This window comes from Alternaria rosae (genome assembly GCF_020736505.1).
Source record: "Alternaria rosae strain MPI-PUGE-AT-0040 chromosome Unknown BKA58scaffold_4, whole genome shotgun sequence".
NCBI classification, from domain to species: domain Eukaryota; kingdom Fungi; phylum Ascomycota; class Dothideomycetes; order Pleosporales; family Pleosporaceae; genus Alternaria; species Alternaria rosae.
Genome location: NW_025763573.1, coordinates 1,714,224 through 1,731,834, shown reverse-complemented (window position 1 = coordinate 1,731,834; position 17,611 = coordinate 1,714,224). Strand labels below are relative to the sequence as shown.

The 17,611-nt window shown below is 52.3% G+C and overlaps 8 protein-coding genes across 8 annotated transcripts; 6 read left to right on the top strand and 2 right to left on the bottom strand.

Annotated features, from left to right (window-relative positions):
- The first annotated feature begins 105 nt into the window (after positions 1-105).
- On the top strand, positions 106-2,011 carry BKA58DRAFT_152458 (sulfite transporter Ssu1). Its single transcript, XM_046164812.1, has 4 exons — positions 106-491; positions 632-826; positions 878-1,047; positions 1,099-2,011. Exons 1-4 carry the CDS (start codon positions 320-322, stop codon positions 1,828-1,830), a joined length of 1,269 nt encoding a protein of 422 aa, XP_046026368.1. The 5' UTR covers positions 106-319; the 3' UTR covers positions 1,831-2,011.
- A 1,660-nt stretch (positions 2,012-3,671) lies between these two features.
- On the top strand, positions 3,672-4,598 carry BKA58DRAFT_152392 (uncharacterized protein). The gene has a single exon (XM_046164811.1). The coding sequence runs from the start codon at positions 3,799-3,801 to the stop codon at positions 4,234-4,236; it is 438 nt and encodes a 145-aa protein (XP_046026367.1). The 5' UTR covers positions 3,672-3,798; the 3' UTR covers positions 4,237-4,598.
- Positions 4,599-5,252: 654 nt separating this feature from the next.
- BKA58DRAFT_152323 (Pre-mRNA-splicing factor of RES complex-domain-containing protein) lies at positions 5,253-6,642 on the bottom strand. The gene is made up of 2 exons (XM_046164810.1): positions 6,155-6,642; positions 5,253-6,094 (listed from the first exon to the last, which is right to left on the bottom strand). Exons 1-2 carry the CDS (start codon positions 6,324-6,326, stop codon positions 5,277-5,279), a joined length of 990 nt encoding a protein of 329 aa, XP_046026366.1. The 5' UTR covers positions 6,327-6,642; the 3' UTR covers positions 5,253-5,276.
- Positions 6,421-7,277, top strand: BKA58DRAFT_152315 (6-O-methylguanine DNA methyltransferase). The gene is made up of 4 exons (XM_046164809.1): positions 6,421-6,637; positions 6,695-6,707; positions 6,768-6,893; positions 6,960-7,277. The coding sequence occupies exons 1-4, from the start codon at positions 6,514-6,516 to the stop codon at positions 7,150-7,152; spliced, it is 456 nt and encodes a 151-aa protein (XP_046026365.1). The 5' UTR covers positions 6,421-6,513; the 3' UTR covers positions 7,153-7,277.
- A 1,020-nt stretch (positions 7,278-8,297) lies between these two features.
- On the top strand, positions 8,298-9,098 carry BKA58DRAFT_382734 (uncharacterized protein). The gene has a single exon (XM_046170129.1). It carries the CDS (start codon positions 8,394-8,396, stop codon positions 8,712-8,714), a length of 321 nt encoding a protein of 106 aa, XP_046026364.1. The 5' UTR covers positions 8,298-8,393; the 3' UTR covers positions 8,715-9,098.
- A 333-nt stretch (positions 9,099-9,431) lies between these two features.
- Positions 9,432-11,215, top strand: BKA58DRAFT_152308 (Alpha/Beta hydrolase protein). The gene has a single exon (XM_046164808.1). The coding sequence runs from the start codon at positions 9,665-9,667 to the stop codon at positions 11,012-11,014; it is 1,350 nt and encodes a 449-aa protein (XP_046026363.1). The 5' UTR covers positions 9,432-9,664; the 3' UTR covers positions 11,015-11,215.
- A 200-nt stretch (positions 11,216-11,415) lies between these two features.
- BKA58DRAFT_400972 (uncharacterized protein) lies at positions 11,416-12,342 on the bottom strand (the record flags this gene model as incomplete). The annotated part of the gene is made up of 1 exon (XM_046171632.1): positions 11,416-12,342. The coding sequence occupies one exon, from the start codon at positions 12,340-12,342 to the stop codon at positions 11,416-11,418; it is 927 nt and encodes a 308-aa protein (XP_046026362.1).
- A 2,514-nt stretch (positions 12,343-14,856) lies between these two features.
- BKA58DRAFT_152245 (uncharacterized protein) lies at positions 14,857-17,191 on the top strand. Its single transcript, XM_046164806.1, has 2 exons — positions 14,857-16,105; positions 16,157-17,191. The coding sequence occupies exons 1-2, from the start codon at positions 14,951-14,953 to the stop codon at positions 17,042-17,044; spliced, it is 2,043 nt and encodes a 680-aa protein (XP_046026361.1). The 5' UTR covers positions 14,857-14,950; the 3' UTR covers positions 17,045-17,191.
- The last annotated feature ends 420 nt before the right edge of the window (positions 17,192-17,611 follow it).

Genomic DNA, 17,611 nt, shown 5'->3' with positions numbered 1-17,611 from the left:
GTGCGCTTGCGCACCAATCAGAATACGATGCTCATGACCCCGCATGGAAAGCACTATGGCGTATCCGAGGTCACCGATGCATCATATTTTCGATCTCTGCATTTACATCAAGCCAGCCTATCACAAGCTCCGGAGCCAGCGACTTCCGCACAGGTGTGACCAAGGAACATCGGCAAGCGCATCACGGTTCGTCGCTTCTCTGTTCGGACCTCAGGAGGCAATTTAGCATCACTAAGCACAGCAATGGCGCATATATGTATCTTGATCTCGTTTCTGAGGGATTGTTGACCTTTGCAACAAACGCCCAGTACTGATCACAATGGATCCTTCCGCCGCAGAACTTGGCCAGCCGCAGCAAACACAACATCACGATATTTCATTGCATCCACCGAACGACGTTGCTGTAGAACATGCAAGGCAATGTCGAAACAAACGGGGCTGGCGAAAAGTCGTGATGAACCTTACGCCTGCATGGTTCAGCGTAACCATGGGTATGTTGCGAACCTCCATTTACTCCACTGCCTATGCCACCCCCACCAAGTGGAAGGCACACGCAAATTTGCTCCTTGTCATTCAATCAAACTATACTTACTACTTCATGCCACTGCCCCGCTTTTAACGTTCCTGCCAGGTACCGGTATTACCTCTATACTCCTACACAATCTCCCATATAATGCGACATGGCTATACTGGATCTCAGTCGTCATCTTCGCAGCGAATGTGCTCATATTCACGCTGTTGACAGTGCTGAGCATCCTGAGATATACCCTGTTCTCAGGCATTTGGTCTGCGATGCTCGCACATCCAGTCCAGTCCCTATTCCTCGGTAAGTAGGAAGTACATAGTCTGAAGAAGATCGAGCGCTGACACCAAACAGGCACTATTCCAATGGGTCTTGCAACCATCATCAACATGATCGTTTTCGTTTGCGTGCCAGCTTGGGGCCCTTGGGCTGCAACATTAGCCTGGACACTCTGGTGGATCGACGTCGTACTCTCGCTTGGTACGAACCTACTTCTGCCCTTCATCGTTATATACAAACATGAGGTATGTGAAGCTTCCAATGCTGACATTGCATTGCTAATATAGGCTCTACAGTCCCAGCTCTCCAAAATGACAGCTGTGTGGCTCCTGCCCATCGTTGCGACCATCGTTGCTGCTGCAACAGGCGGAATCGTGGCTGGTGTTCTCCCCGATACGCACGCCTTATGGACGATCATCGTCAGCTACATTCTGTGGGGGTGCGGTGTTCCTTTGGCCATGTTCACCATGGTCATATACTTTCACCGATTGACGATGCATTCTCTTCCGCCGCGCGAAGTCATTGTTTCAGTGTTTTTACCTCTTGGACCAATTGGTCAAGGAGCGTTCGGCATCATGACTCTGGGACGCGATGCCTTGAAGGTCTTCGGTCGAACAGATACTGTTCCTGCCGCCATGGACGACCTGGCTGGCAGACTTTTCTATGCCAATGGACTCATGATTGGGATAATTATGTGGGGTTTTGGTGTAGTCTGGCTATTTTTCGCCATCGCCGCTATCACACGATCCAAGTTTCCCTTCAACCTGGGATGGTGGGGATTTACATTTCCGCTTGGTGTGTACGCAACTGCGACCGTAGCCATCTCTCAGGAGCTACCGTCTCTCTTCTTCAAGGTGCTTGGAACAATTTTCTCGTTATCGGTCGTGTTATTGTGGATGGTTGTCAGCATCGGAACCATTCGAAATATCATCAAGGGCGAGATGTTCGTCGCACCTTGCGTCAAGGGATGGGAGGCACAACGTACAGAGAAAATCCAATGCGCAGGAGCTAGTGAGCAGAGCGTCTGAGCAGTGGAACTAAAAGCAGACTTCGCGCGCTCAAGTTGTCGTTCCGACTTTGGATTGGTTAAATTTCAACCTCTCTCTCGTTACAAGAAAGCGTATTCAAGCCTCAGTGTTCTAACCCTTATCTCTAGAGTGAAAGACGGTCGTGTCGTGGCAGACGTGGTGCAACAAAATGAAGGCGTCGATCATTACAACCCTTACATTGTAATATTGTGTGATGTGATCTTCAGCGTTAACCACAGGCACTCTAAATGTGTGTGGAAATGCTCGGCATACGGTGCCGTGAAAGCTTTCAGCGTTCTTTGGTACTATACCTTCAGCACTCGCTTACAGGTGCAGCTGATCTTCTAAGCGGCTATAATACAGGATGCGGTGGCATGGCTGTGGTATACTGTCCGTTCCTGGTAGTGTGTGAAGAGACCTTCGGCATACGGTGTCGCTAATATCTCCACCAACCTTCCACCAAATGTACCTCAAACATGTTCTGTCCTCTGCAAATGTTGCACCTACCGATGACACTGACATTGGCACGCACTAGGGACGCAGCTTGAGCTTCTTATCACTTTCGTGACGTAGCGAGAATACTTGGAATAGAGTATAGAGCTACTGAAACCAGGGGCTGGTAAAAACACTACGTCTCCTCTCCACATGGCTTGGGCGCCTCTAACTCGCACAAGTCTATAATCTAGTAAGCTCTTGTAGATTATCTTTTAATCAAACTTTGCATATAACTCTATCACTTTGCTCTACCTGGACGCATTTTTTCCGAAGCACAAATCTCTACACTAGATCGCTCGAATACCATCTATTGCAGCTGGAAAGTGGTTCATCTAGTCTCAGCATATACTGTCAATCTACTGTCATCGACGTTGTCCAATTATTACACCTACACACCCACACCCACCCACACACACACACATACACATACACACATACACACACACATACACCCACACCCACACAGAGTTAAAGAACTAAGATCAGCATCCAACTATAGGTCTCTGGCTTCAAGTCTACCTCTTCATATCTCGGCTAGCGCTTGCACGCTTCGTTAGCATGTATCCGGATCGGATCTTACGCAAATATAGGGAAGTGTTACTATGGTTGTTGTTACTGGCGAGCTATCTATTTCCTCAGCAAATAGTCTTGCTGGAGGTCTTTGGATTCCTAGCCTATCTCCGCTCGGAGGGAAATTTGCACAATAAGGCGCACAAATGCTCGTAAACGGACAACTGCTGACTAAAATTAGTGCCTGATGCTGGTGACGATATACAGATAATTAGTATAATAGCGTTGACGGTGTTATGCCTGTTTACACCTGAAGACATGCGGTCAGCATGCGTGCCTTATCTCTTCATAGGTCTTTTTACTAAATGGTCGTTTATGTTCATTTGGGGTTCTTGGTCTATTATGCTCTTGTTTTTGCGGGTAGTGTTTTGGCTTGTATAAGAACAATATGGAATCGAAGTCCGTCTTTGCGTCGCACCAATGAACACTCTTCTCTGAAGCTAATTTACTTCCCTAGATCAAGTGAATGAACTAAACAGCTATTTGAGGCTGACCGCAACATTGCTTGGAAGATCCATGGCCATGTCATTAATTAGTCCGAAGCGCTCGCCGCTCGCTTTATTATACTTGATCAAGGTTGCCCCCGATAAAGCTACAGGATGGAGCTGATCCGACTCTCGATGCGCGCTTGGTTTTCGCCCCTTCCACATCACTAAGCAGAGTCCGCAACAATCAATCCGGATTGTGAGATTGATCTTGTGAGATTGCCAGATTGGAGCTATAATCAAACCAAGAAGCTAGTCTTTAGATTAGTAGCTCAATCAATCAATCCGTGACATCCAGATTGCCAGATTGATGAGATTGTGCCGCTGCGGTAGGGGTGGAGGGTGAAGGATAGAAAAAGGGTGGAGTTTCTCGTGTCCATCCTCCGCCCATATCTTTCGTTCTTAACAACGCGTTGCAATGCCTCCCCAATCTCAAAAGAAGCGCAGCGGCGCACCTACAATTGCTGCTGAAGCTGCTAAACGACTGTGCCTATCGGAGCGATCGCTGTCGCCCCGAGAAGCCCTGGCTAGCCAGGCCACCGAGTCGCCGTCTGAGCCAGCGTGGGAAACGCAATTTTTGGAGTCGCAACCTGAAGCTGAGATCCCCGCGCCCACCGAGGGCATTGAAACGCACAGCGGCGACGGCGACAGCAGCGAGAGCTTTACAGACGACTTACTGGCACGAAAGTACGATATATACAACTGGGCAGACTCGTTAGAGATCGTGACTCTAGGGGAGTGGCTACACTACCAAAATCTGAAATTTCTGACAATCAAGTCAAGTCAAGACAATCTCAACTGCCTCACGACACTTCAATCTGCAATCAAGACAATCCGTAGGGCTGCTCTCGCCTAATCAAGTCAAGCATAAACACTTGAATTGTATCTGCAAGAAGAAGGCAAAACCACAGTCTAGGGAGTGGCCCATAACGTTTGCATTCATTCTCATCTGCAGCCAGGCGCCCAATTGCAACAATGCGTGTAAATCGTCCCGCCTACGGCACTGCGTGCAGACTCACCGCATCCGTAATGCTCCTTCTCAACGCGTGCTTCTTTCTCGCTGATGCGCTAACCCATCCACATCAATCAATGACTAGGTCTCCGGCTCCAGCTCTAGTAGTATTAACGTTTATATGTTTTAGAGGGTTCGTAGGGACTATTTATCAGGTTAAGTAGGGCGTCAGCAAGAAAACTACGTGTTTCTCTCAGCTGTTTGTACATGACGCGCTGATAGCCAGGGCCACTTACTGTTAAGACCGCGCACGAGCAACGTGCTATGTTGCTCTCTAGTGTCGCGATTAATGTTGGCGTCTCTCTCAGAATGCTTGTGCGCGCTCGTGCGTAGGGTAGGATGAGCCGGTGCTTCAGGGGGAACCTAAGCGCCAGCACCGCTGCTTTTCGCAGCTTTCGCAGTAGCGCTGAGCTGTCATGTTGGTGGCTTACTCCGCTAAGCGACTAGACCCAGAAATAAACCTTGGCGTACGGTACCGGTAATGTGTGTTAATAGCCCACATCCAGAAACAGCACTACGCCGTTCAGATCACCGCATACAGAAAAATTAAGGGCTTTTGTGGCAGTCGCATGGGTGAAAGCAAGGCTTCCCGTCCGCTCAGCCATATACAAGCAAGATACCGGCGGATTAGTACTAGCGAATCCCCGCTGTTGTATGTTTTTGATCTTCTTTTTGCCCATGTCCGGATCAGGTCGCGCGCATCGCTCCGTCCTCGATGTCTCGTCAGCCAAGTGTTTTTGCAGGATGGACATAGTTTTGCGGTAGTAGCAATTGTTCAACCTCCCATGGCCGTCATATTGTGTGTCATGTACCCAGACGCCTCGCTATGCAAATGATATACATCCCATCTTCTTATGAGAGAGTGGTTTGACAATCCCAGGACTCTACTCGTCCATCTGCCACTGATACTCTAGCTTCTCAATGTTGGCTTTCCTGTTCCTCGAATCAAACCATTGTTTCTCGAACCCGTTTCCTCGATCGATCCCGTCCCACCGATGTCCTGGGCGGATGTTGTACCGGTTGGGTTGAAATGGTCCTTGGTATAGAGGCTTGCCTGTAATGCTGCGTCCAGCCTTCTTCTTGCGCAAGAAACCTGATGCAGGGTCGTTCCAATGCCCTCGCTCCTTCAGCTCGTCGTTGAGCTCCGCATCGTCTGCGTATCGGGCGATCGTCATCGTCTTCGCGTCCTGTAGCTGTTGTTTCCTCCGCTCTGCATCTGCGTTTTGTACGTCTCCGCGCGCTGCCTTCTCCTTCTCGCGCTTCTTGCGTTCCTCTTCTTCAGCTTTCTTCCGTGCTTCGGCGCGCTTCATTGCGACGTTGATTATGCGACCGCTGGCATCTCGGTAAATGGTTTCTTGCGCGGCGCTCCCCATCTCCTTTGCGGCCTCTTCGGCCTTGCGCTTCTCCTCGTCTTGTTTCTTCTTCATGGCTGCTGCGACCTCGGCAGCGCTTTGTAGACCTGCTTTGGCGCCCGACTCCATCCTCATGACACCGTCTGTGTCTACCATTTCCGGCGCTTCATCCTCCGCTTCAGCAGCCTTTTCGCGGTCGGCGGCGGTCCCTGCTATGATTGCATCTGCGGCGGCAGCGTCGGCAGCAAGTTGTTCAGCGTGTGAGGGCGCGGCGACGCCTACGGCTGTCCATGTTGCGGCACTTGTGCCTTTGGATTTCTTCTTGGATTTCTTGAGAGTGCCTCCGCCGACTGAGGCGTCGTTTGTTAGTCTCGAGCTTGCACAGAATGTGGAAATAGAAATTCCCATACCTATCATTGGCGCATCCTCGTCGTTCTCGTCGGCTTTATCCTTCCAGCCCAGATTGTCATCGTCGGCAATGATCAGTCCGGCATCCTTGTTCTTCCTCTTGCGCTTTTTCGACTTCTTTTCTGAATCTGCCGTGAGGTAGTTCTTAGCCAGATAGTCAGCAAGACCAGACATGCTGAGTTTAGGCGTTGGTTGCGGGTGATGCTGCAAAGTCCAGCCGCGAAGCTCGGGACGGAAAGTTGAGGGCTTGGCGCGCGCAGGCGTTCCGCATCACGTGCTCTCGTGTTGTCGCGTTCACGGGTGCTGAGCTCCCGTTCGGCTTAAGCAGCCGCACTCAATCACCTCTACATCTCGGATCATCATGGCACCAGGAGAGCGCTCAGAAGAAGTCTGGCTATGGTACACAGCAGTATACGAAGCGATTCAAGAGGTGCCTTTTGGCAAGGTCACTAGCTATGGTCATATTGCCAGGCTGGTAGGGAAGCGTGCGTTGTGTTCCCAGATGACAAGGGCGACTTGCTGACGTGTTTGTCTGATCATAGCCGAATGTCCAAGGTATTACAGCGGAGCATCATGACCATCGTGTCGCAGCATCACTAACACATGACGTCAAAGACAAGTCGGAGTTTGTCTCAAGAACTTGCCATCGCCCTCGGCCGATAGCAGCAAGAGTCCAACGTTCCATAGCCGCAACGTGCCTTGGCAGCGCGTGATCAACGCCAAAGGCGGTATTAGCCCGAGGTCAGCGCTCCTTGTCACCATAACAAGACTTTGTTGGCTGTTGTTTGATTGCTGACTGGAACAAAGAGGCCCGAGCGCTGCTGCTCAGCAGGCGGATGCCCTGCGGAGAGAGGGAGTGGAGGTCAGACAGGATGCCATGGGCCAGTACACGGTGGATCTCGGTACATATGGCTGGTTCCCTGATGTCCTTCCAAGCGAGACTGGCTTAGTTGAAAGTAGCGACGAGGAGGACGAGGAAGCGGCCGCGTACCATACTTAGAGCGAGTGCCTGAGGATGCCCCTAGAACGGCTGCCTTAGTCAACCATGCCATTCCAGACACGTTAATGTTCCAAGATAGCTGATTGACGGAAGGGCGTTGCAATGCCATGGTATGGGGTACATACATGTCTTGGCTGGTTCGTAGCAAGCCGCGCATCCGCGTTAGATGATGGGCTAGACTAGCAACCCAGGCACAGACGCGGCGGCCGAATCCGGGCTCTTATCAGGGAGCGTGGTAAAGGGCGTCGTCTAATAAGCTGCAATTGTTGGGATGCATGCCGTGACTGTTGCTGTCTGAGGTGTGGAGGCTCGATGTGGGGTCGGCGATCGGAACCTGGAGCACCAGCTTGGGGCGCTTGCGAGCTTCAGAGCTCCAGGGCTGGGAGCTTCACGTATATCCATGCACACCAACCAGGACACAGCAGCCTCCAACTCGCCCACGTTGGCCGCCAAAGGCGTCTGAAACCGCCATGATGGCATCATGGGCGACAGCGTCAAACCGGCTGCGCATCGGGCTAAAGCGGGCAACAGGCCTCGGCGAGTCGGAAGCTGGAACCTAGGTCATGAGCTCCCACCCGTCGACAGTCCCCTTATCAGGAACCACGACAAGGCGGGGATGGTGCCTACGCCTTTGACGACATAAGGGCGGTGCGAGTACACAACTGCCTGGCCTGAACACGAGCCGTAATCTTCCATAAGTACCTGCATAGCCACTCTCGTCGCCCCAGCAGCCCTCGTCATCCTGAGTCACTTCTTAGAGTCATTCACAAGACAGCTGCTAGTCATCCGCCGCGCCTCCCTCTCACCCATGCTTATTACCTCGACACAGCTATCGTACCTGTCACATCCCATTGTTTACCTTCTCCGTCACACCTAATCTACCTACTAGCCATCTGCCGCAGCACCTCCCGGCCAACACACTCTACATACTCTTGCCAAACCATACCACACAGTCACAATACATACTATAACTACACCCGTCGATCCAAGTCGCATCATAGCCATGTCGGCCTCGCAGACCTTCACCGGCGACCTCCGCAGCGACGCCAAGGAGTTCAACCGCGACAAGAACAGCAGGGCGAAGTGGGCGAACGGACAGTCGTTTGGCCCTGGTCGGCGACAGGAAGACGGCAAGCCCCGCCCTGCTAAGCTGTACCCGCATATCAAGTGAGTGGCTCCCAAACGGGTCCTGGATTGCTTATCGGAGTACTAACATATGCAGGGCATCGTATCCCGGCCCCATGAAGGCTCGCACCGCTTTCAACAAGGACATGGCTTCTGCTAGTGACGAGTCGTCCGCCGACGAGGACGTTGACCACCCCTCCGCTGCTCCAGCTCCAGATGCCGAGGTCGCCTACTCATTCGATGCCCAACGCGGTCCCAGCCACGGCAGCCAGATCCTAAACCATGCCCTCGAGAAAGCTGTCGAGAGGTTTGAAACCAAGGAGACAGAGAAGCTGGTGAAGAACGAGTATGAAGTGCTCGACTTGTACGACGAGGCCCCGCGCGCAAAGCGACATGTCGCTCCCGAGGATGACGAGTACGAGTTTGTCGACGCGTGAAGACTTCCATGGACCTCTTGATTTACCCTCGTTCCTTATCGATTCTTCTGCACTTGATTTGCATACACAATTTCCCGGCGTTCTTTGATATCTGATATTGACTTCGCTGTCGGCTTTCCCTCCGTGTTTACACTTGCATCTTGGTCCATGGCAGCATCAATAGGTGAGCGTTCGGCGCTTTCTGAGGACTTGAGCAGCCCTATACCCGTTCCGGCTTGCTCTCTTTTAGTTTGGGTATTGGATGGGACGGCTGTCTACCAATTGGATGAGTGATTGTGCAGGAGTATGGTCTTAACGCTTCTGCGATGGGTTCAATTCTGCTGCACACACGTAGTCTATAATGCTATCACTAGGAGCGGTGTGAATTCACGCCGTTCAAACTGATCCGCTGGTGCTTGATTGTGGTTGTGGTTGTGATGCCTGAGGGATGATATGTCCGACTCTATGCAGGACTAGACGTATGCCGTCGTCGTGTGACAGCCTTGTGATGCAACACGGAACACCCAACCGGCCGCGACTGGCCACATCGGCGCATCGACAATGTTACATGTCTGTTGAAATCGGCGCCGAGGCATCGCAATGCACACTCTGCTCCGCGGTCTCTGACCAACTGGGGTGAAAGCGCGATAGCACATGGATTGGGTGGCAAAGATGGGGTGCGGCTGATTAGCCTACGTCATCGCCTATCGGGGACCCTTGCGCGGCCCTGGGCCTCACATTTCTAGACTCCCAACGCTTGCGACTAAACGCACAACCAAGGACTCGACGGCCCAACTGCACACGATCGCGACAACTCTAGTTCCACACTATCGCGACACTACCCATCACCCATCTGCCCCTAAGCACTCGGCTCGCCACAGCCACAGCCCCTTTCCACTCTTTATCACCCGCGGCCTCGTTGATGGCGCGCGCCATATAGGGTGATTCCATCGTCTCCATCAACCGTCACCATGACCGTATCCGTCGACAATCCACCACAACCCAAGAGCAGCCGGCCGCGATGGATGCTCCACGTCCAGGCGCAGTTTTGGCGCGTCCTCATGGGCATTGGCATGATGCTCCACCGCCTCGCCCGCCCACGACCCCCAAAGCCTGCCTTCCATAGGGACATCGATGCTACCGTCTCGCCATTGAAAGGCAAATTCCGCCTCAACTTTTACGTGCCCAAGGAATACAAGAAGCATAAGAAGCTGAAGGGTACTAGGAAATACCCTGTTGTCATCAACTTCCACGGAGGCGGTTTCGTACTGGGGACTGCACACGACGACGCGCGCTGGTGCGGTGTCGTCGTCGAAGAGGTCGGAGCCGTTGTCGTCAGCGTCGACTATCGCCTCGCGCCCGAGAACCCGTTCCCTACGGCTGTCGAAGACGGTGCCGATGCGGTACTCTGGCTGGCGCAACACGCCGAGGAGTTGATGCTAGATGCAGATCGGTTCGCCATTTCGGGCTTCTCTTCAGGAGGCAACATGAGCTTTACAGTCCCGCTGTGTCTGCAGGGCGAGCTCTTCGACCGAACGACATCTGGCGCCAAGATCATCGATGACCGCGCGGGCAACGTTCCCAATGCCGTGGTTCAGCCTCCTCCTGCATTTGGCCAAAACCTCACCCCGAACGGCTCCCGCGTCCCACTTGTTCGCCAAAAATCACGCCTCGATCGCATTGCTATGCTTCGCCAGACAGGCGCCTCCTCCCTATCGCTCATATCCTCATACAAAGACAACTCGGGTGTGTCGGTTATGACGGAAGCGTCCAACACTGTTCTCAAGATTAGAGGCATAGTATCCTTTTATCCATCAATAGATTACACGCAAACCCGCGCCCAACGCCGAGAGACGTGCTCGAGGGTTGACCAGAACCTCCCCGCTGTCTTCACCGATCTCTTCGACGACTCCTACCTTCAACCACCCTCGCTCGATCTCTCACACCCTTGGCTCAGCCCTGGCGTGGCACCAAAGCATATGCTTGCGGCACTCCCTGACGACATTGTCCTCTTCTGTTGTGAATGGGATATGCTTCTCGCTGAAGGCGAACGTTTCCGAGACCGCCTGCAAAAGGACCTCGGAAAGCGCGTGCATTACCACTGTGTACCCGGGGTGCCGCACGGCTGGGACAAGGCGCCCAATCCTCTTAGAGAGAGTCCGGGTGCTCGACAGCAATATATGGTCGCATGTAAGGAGCTGAAGCGTATGTTTGACATTGAAGATGACGAGGACGACTCGCATCAGGATTTGCCATGCAAGAAATATCATAAAAGTGTCGACTTGGGTACGGCGGGTCAGCAGGCGCAGGCTCAAGAGTAAGCCATGACCTTCTTCTTCAGCTAAAACTTTTGGGTATGGGTTTATATGTCTCACATGAACGGCGTTTGATGAGTCTTTGAGACTGAGCGATATTTAGCATACATATGAACGCGTTTCTTTTCCATGCTGCAAAGGTTGGCATAATCTCGCCATGTGCTGTGTGATGTTGCTCCTTCCTGTGCCCACTCAGACGCCCTACTTGCTCGCAGTTGCTGCCTTTTGTGAACTCTCAGTCGTGGCTATTTACTCTGACATGAGGGAACTTGAGGAGAAAAGATTTATATTATGATTACCTGCTAGTTGTTACGAAAACATCTCCATGAGCTGTTCATAATAGAACGCCTCGTTTCTTTACCAGTACGATCTGACAATAGAACGTGGACACAAGCCTAGACCCTTCGTTAAAATCCGTGCTTCGCAAACTCCTTCTGAGTCCACTCCCACAAATCATTCGCAAGCTTATCATTCTTGAGTATCGCCTGCGTATACTCATTGCCATTGCCCTTTGGCGTGTAGAAGGCACCATTCTTGACCTCGCTCTTCTTCGCGGTACTGGCCCACAACTGCGCCTTCGCACCATCGGCGACATTCGTCAAGAACGGGCCAAAGACTACAGAAAGAACCGTACCTAGTACGGGTCTTCTTGTCTTCAGGTTATCCCAGATGCCCGTGTTGACAACGCCGGGATGTAGAGCTACAGACGTGATGTTTGGGTATTTCTGTGCGCTGACCTTGCTGAAATAGTAGTTTGCCAGTTTCGATTGGCCGTAACGAGCTACGGAGCTCACATCTTCACAGGCGGTCATGAGCTTGGGGAATAGGATACCCTCGCTGGGAGCCTGCTTGAATAGCTCGGAGCTGAGGTTGATGATGCGAACGTCGCTGTTCGGTTCTCCGGCAGTCTTGAGGAGGAGTGGAAGGAGGAGCTTGGTGAAGAGGGTAGGTCCCATGTAGTTGCTGCCGAATTGGACCTCGTAACCGTCGCTCGTTAGGCTTGCAGGGTTGCCTGTTGTGCCGGCGTTGTTCATCAGGATATCCAAGCGAGTGTTTTCGGCGAGGATGCGGTCGGCGGCTTGCTTGACGGATGCGAACGATGCCATATCCACCTCTAAGTAATGTATCCTTCCCTTTGCTGAGGGAACTTCTTTCTCGATCTCTTCGATTGCTGCGTTGCCTCGCTTGCTTGTCCGGGCTGCAAGATACACTTTATCTGGGTTATGCTTGACGAGTTGGAGAACACTCTCTTTCCCAAGACCGCTGCTGCCGCCTGTCACGATGATAGTCTTTCCCGATAGGTCGGGCATGTCTTTTTCGGGGTTGAAGTGCATATTGAAGTTGATGGACCCGAAACCTGGACGTACGGCAGCTTATCGTTGTAGGGAAATAAAGTGATAAGATCGGCGAATGCTAGTATTGTAGGAGGAAGGAAGTGTTGCAAGACTTTGCGAAGATATAAGAGACGGATGGTCTAACCGGGACTGATCTTGATGTTTGAGGATGGGTTATTGAATATGTATCTGAAAGTGCCATTAACCTTATATATCATGCAGTCCAACGACCGTCAACGCGCCAAAGGCCCAAGATGCCGCTTCTAATTCACCGCAGATCTCGTCCGAGGGATTTGTAATTTCACCTTCGTTTGAGAAATTCTGGCTACTTCGAGCAAAAAGTCACAAGAGAAGTCCGACTAGGTGGTTGCCCGAGGTATCGTCTTAAGGTTTCGGCAACACTCGTGACCGACCGGGCAAACATGTCGCCGTCGCCTTCCCATAGTACTGTTGAACGCTCTACGCTATAGATACCTTAGCGCACACTTGGGAAAGGTGGTCACCTAGAAATGCGCATGTAGCTAGCCAGGGAATCAAATTCTGTCCCGCCGCAACCTCGCGATGGACAATAGTTCTTCTTGAACAATTCAGCTCCACGGTCAATATCGTGTTGGATTCAGTCAAATGTAAGCCTCGCGGTGCAATGAAAGATTACTCAACTGGCTGTCAGATGGTCCCGAGGTCTCCTCCAGGGTCTTTGCGGATTTCCAAGGTTCTCTCGAGTGTCGCACGGACGTTTTGCGAGTTCCTTGATTAATCAACACTTCCAATGCGTCCCGAACAGATGTCCATAAATTCTCTTGCAGACCCTGTCGCTGTGCAGTGCTCTATATACGCTTCAATGGACGTACAATTCATCCGATAGAATGATTCACCTGGAGGCATTCCATGCAAAACTCGCGGACGTCCTAGGCCATCATACTCTAGTCGGCCCACGCACAAGTTTGGCGCTTGACCTGCTCTCTCTCAAAGGGCGACGACGATGCATGCGCGGCGCATGTAAGTTGCGAGCAAGTTCCGCCAGATAGAGAGATGGAAGGAAGATGGGCGTGGGTGCTATGGACAACTCGGGATGTGGAGATGGCTCTCAAGTCTAACTGCTACACAGGGAGTGAGGTCGACGAATTGTTGCTAATCGGGAGCCACGGTCGTGAAGCCAGTAGTCGCTTAGATCAATTGTCCATTTTCGCCTGCGCAATGCGACGACGAGCGAGATTCGAAAGCGGTGGGAACGAGACTCGCCAGCCTTGCCTCCCGATGAAGCAGAAGCAGCAGCCAACTGGAACGGTCCTACACAACATCGACCGAGGAGTCTTGCATCAATTCCTGCGATGCATGCGTTCGAGACTGCGACATCCTTTCCTAGGGTTTACAGCAGGGTCATCGATATGTCGTAACTCCGTAAGGGATGTCCAGACCGGTATATCGGTTGCTTCTATATGTCGCAGGGGATTCGATCCGGCACATATGGATGTGGGCACGCACATCAAAATGCAGGTGTGCTGAAGATGTTGGGAAAAAGTCGTTCGATTAACTGCACAACGAGCATGCAGAGTGTATCGGCACATTAGGCGAGCAAGCTGTGGGGTTACGGCAAGTAAAATGCTTATACTCGCCTTCGGTATGTCCTCTGGATTGAGCGTTCACAGGTGCATTGCGTTTTGCATACTGGGCGTGTTGACCGCCTAGACAAGGTCGCGTGAGTGCCTGAGGCAGGCCAGACCGTTCATGCCTCGTTTCAATCATCTGTCGCGCGTATACATGCCTGTCTGATTAGGAAGGCGGCGACATCTCGTCCGCAATCTTGGGTAAGTAAGCCCGAAACGTCGCGCCGTATCCACACATGATGTGTTGGGGTCTCATTTCCCAGCGATCATAGGTGGGCGAGGACTTGCTGCTTCAGCGCGGCCCAGTGTCGCAGCTTCTCATGTTCCGCATGTGCACCTCAGCTTGCGTATTGCAAGAGAAGATGTCAGTTTCGTTGTAGTCTCGTAGCACGTTGTGTGGGCTCGTTGGTAGTTGATAATCTTACCACAGCCAGTGAAGTCGGTCAGATCGTCTTGGCGGCGGATCGCGAAATTGCTCCTCGGCCCAGCGTCATCTTGAAACCACCTGGACAGGCTCGTGCATCTCAACCCTGTAGCATTTGTCGCTTGTTCCCCCCGGTATCGTCACCCTGTCACGGCGCAGACGAGGTGATCCTGTCAAATGCCATGGGTCCCGTTGGCGCGACATGCCGCAGAGCCAATCGAACCACCGATCTCATGCAGCGCATTCCTATGATCCTGGCCCCGCAACGGGCGGGTTCTCGACTCTGCAATTTCTCCCAGACGCCCCGAAAGTGGATGAATGATTGCCGCTGGTATGATGACAGCGAAGTGTGGAGGCGCCAGGCTCGTTTCCTGGCGGACCGGTGGTGATACTGGCGCACATTCCGCCGGTCTCTGCATCTCTTCCTTCTCTCAACCTTTCCACGACTGTGTCGCGGCTTGTTCCCTCTTTTTGGCTCACTAGAGCTGTCCATTCCTTTACATCCGCGTCTATATCTTCCTGTCTTTCCTTCATACTCAGTATACCTTCTGATACTCTAACGAATTTGAAACCCAAGATGCCCGGGATGCTTACAAGGTCGAAGTCATTGAGGTTTCTGAGAAACAATCGCAGGGACGCCACGGAGCAAGACAATGGGTCCTCAATGCCGCCTGTTAAGGGACCTCAAACAGGCGTTGACAAATACAAGCCCTCCACTTCCGATTTGAGCACAGAAGTAAATCTAGGAGTCCCAGGCACGGCAGTGCGGCCAAGCACATCGGGTGGACCTGGAGAGCGTCCATTCATGTTCCATAGGAAAACAAATCTTGCACCATCGATCTATTCTCAGGACCATATCCACTCGTTCCAATCGCCTACTACCTCGACAACTGTACTCTACAGTCCAGACGCCACGAAAGAAAGAGGGGTCATTGGCATCGCTCTTGGGTCACCTACCTCAGGTTCACACTGGAAATCAACGCCTGAGGCTGCGGTATCATCAACCGACTCAAAACCTGCCGATTCCCCAATGGCAACACTAAACCACTCCAACGACTCTTCGGCATCGCTGAGTAGCCGTGTTGAGGCGCCCAAGTCCAAAATCAGCCGATGGAAGTCGTTGTTTCGTAAAGCGCCTCCGCCTCAACCAGAGAAGTCATCGTTCTATCAGTTGGCACAGACCGTTGCCGCAGCACCTCGTGCAGACAGCCACCATGACGAGGAAATCATCGAGTCTCAGGCATCTCGGCCGGAAGAAAAGGAGAGGGAGAAATTACGCAGTGTGTCACCGCCGACCTACAGGCCCAATATCCGAGCATCGCGGAAATGGGCTCCAGGAGAGTTCGTTCCACCTCAGTCGCCACCGGAGACGTCTGCGACCCGAGATCGTGCTATGACGCTCGGAAACATGCCGTTACATGGGCCGAAGAAGTCTATGCAACGGTCTTTTACGACACCTGATCTAGGAGCGCGAGGCTTTGCTGGCGAGGTTCCACCTGTGCCACAGGTCGAAGTATCGAGTGCAAACAACAAAGCACTACCACAGAATCCAACCGGGTCCGCAGATGATGGAGGGCCTCTTCTGGACGTCAGCCTTCCCGATATCACAATGGAGAGATACAGTGTTATGTTTGGAAACCTCCTGCAGTCCGACCCGAACCGATTATCCCTCTTGGCAAGACGGCAAGGCAACACTGAGAAGATCAAGCCGCTGCAGGAGCTATCTGCAAAGGTATATGCCCGAGCATCTGGCTACGTTCAACTAGGGCTAACGTTAAAGTAGAACGATCATAAAGACGAAAGTCCCGTAGATTACAGTCTTCAGCGTAGGGTAACGTCGCCCGCTCCGGCGTCTGGCTCACCACGACTGTCCCTGTTCCCGTCCACCAATCCAGGCCGCGCACCATCACCACTGTCAGGATCTATTATGAGCCGTAGCAAAAAGGATCTCAAGCGGTCCCGGACGATGCCCACGAAGTCTCCCCTTCAGCAAACTTTCGCTCAAAATACAGAGAACACGACAAGGCAAATGGATTCTACAAAGCTAAAGCCTGTAGCATCTCCGTACCTGAAGCCAGCATTGACCCCTACCTCGATTTGCAGCTTCGAATCTGAGGCCGACTCGATCACTATCATAGTCGCTCAGGCATCACCCGGTCATCCCAAACCGATTACGTTGCATCTTGACGAGCGAGAGCCTGAATGGGAGATCTGCACCAAGCCAGTGAGGGCTTTGAAAAGCGAGACCCTTACGGTCAACAGCGAACCGACGTCCCCACTAATCCGCTCGCCTTCGCAACAACAGCCGAAGGTGACCAAACTCAGCGCGCTGTCATCGCACCCGTCTTCTGCTCCTCTTGACGCACCCTCTCCTCTACAGAGGCTACAGAGCTTATCAACCCCACCGCACTCGGCCAGTAGGCTCGGTGAGAAGCGAGCTGAGATCCAAGCAAGAAGAAGGGAGGGAAAGACAGAAGAAGCTACCACAGCAAAAGCCATGGTCGGCGTCGCAAGGAGTGTATCTGTCAGCAGAGCGAATAGCCCAAGAGGCGTGGTTCGCACTTTGACGAGTCCGCATGAGGATCGTATGGTGGATCGATTGGCCCTCACCCCTACGATGGTGGAAGTCAGGAACCGGAAAAGCCAGAGAGTACAGCTCGAGGATGCTTAAGCTTTGTCTCTTCATTCACTTCTATAAACTTTTCGAGAACATCCCTTTCTTTTTTTTCGTTTGTCCTTCTACGTTGAATCGCGTTTCCAGCGATCGGGACTTGGTACTACTAGGGCGTTGTGCGCTGATACACCGAGAGTTGCAAAATGTACTCGCGTGCCATTTGGGTTCATGCGGGTTGTTTCTTATAAGCGGGGGTCGTTCTGGTTGCATTCTCCAGGATATCCCTGGACTTCTTTATGTGCGGCTATGGATGATCCAAGACGTACTGCTGGTCGGTGAAAAGGATAGGGTTAGGCGGAAGACGTTGGTACCGCTAGAAGGCCTGCAAGTTTGTGAATGGAACTTTCAACAACTATTACTGCGCTTATTGTCACTTTGTCGCTGACTAGAGCTTGTGGGGTTTGGGCGACTGCTGAACGCTGTGCGTTCCGAAACCCACATTCCTGGAATGGGGCCGAGAGGATCGACCGGTGAACCGGTAGAATGCAGCGCATGCGTCGGCGCTGTTTTGTGTGTATACAGGATTGCGAACACTTTCGGGACGTATCCTGATGCTGCGAAAAG

What these genes read in the sequence shown, in the direction of transcription:
- BKA58DRAFT_152458 (XM_046164812.1), top strand. Translation starts at nt 320, where the DNA reads ATGGATCCTTCCGCCGCAGAACTTGGCCAGCCGCAGCAAACACAACAT. An exon ending in AGTCCAGTCCCTATTCCTCG is followed by an intron (nt 827 to 877) that starts GTAAGTAGGAAG and finishes GACACCAAACAG; the next exon opens with GCACTATTCCAATGGGTCTT. An exon ending in TCGTTATATACAAACATGAG is followed by an intron (nt 1,048 to 1,098) that starts GTATGTGAAGCT and finishes TAGGCTCTACAG; the next exon opens with TCCCAGCTCTCCAAAATGAC.
- BKA58DRAFT_152392 (XM_046164811.1), top strand. Translation starts at nt 3,799, where the DNA reads ATGCCTCCCCAATCTCAAAAGAAGCGCAGCGGCGCACCTACAATTGCT.
- BKA58DRAFT_152323 (XM_046164810.1), bottom strand. Translation starts at nt 6,326, where the DNA reads ATGTCTGGTCTTGCTGACTATCTGGCTAAGAACTACCTCACGGCAGAT. An exon ending in CGAGGATGCGCCAATGATAG is followed by an intron (nt 6,095 to 6,154) that starts GTATGGGAATTT and finishes ACGACGCCTCAG; the next exon opens with TCGGCGGAGGCACTCTCAAG.
- BKA58DRAFT_152315 (XM_046164809.1), top strand. Translation starts at nt 6,514, where the DNA reads ATGGCACCAGGAGAGCGCTCAGAAGAAGTCTGGCTATGGTACACAGCA. An exon ending in AAAGGCGGTATTAGCCCGAG is followed by an intron (nt 6,894 to 6,959) that starts GTCAGCGCTCCT and finishes ACTGGAACAAAG; the next exon opens with AGGCCCGAGCGCTGCTGCTC.
- BKA58DRAFT_382734 (XM_046170129.1), top strand. Translation starts at nt 8,394, where the DNA reads ATGAAGGCTCGCACCGCTTTCAACAAGGACATGGCTTCTGCTAGTGAC.
- BKA58DRAFT_152308 (XM_046164808.1), top strand. Translation starts at nt 9,665, where the DNA reads ATGACCGTATCCGTCGACAATCCACCACAACCCAAGAGCAGCCGGCCG.
- BKA58DRAFT_152245 (XM_046164806.1), top strand. Translation starts at nt 14,951, where the DNA reads ATGCCCGGGATGCTTACAAGGTCGAAGTCATTGAGGTTTCTGAGAAAC. An exon ending in TGCAGGAGCTATCTGCAAAG is followed by an intron (nt 16,106 to 16,156) that starts GTATATGCCCGA and finishes ACGTTAAAGTAG; the next exon opens with AACGATCATAAAGACGAAAG.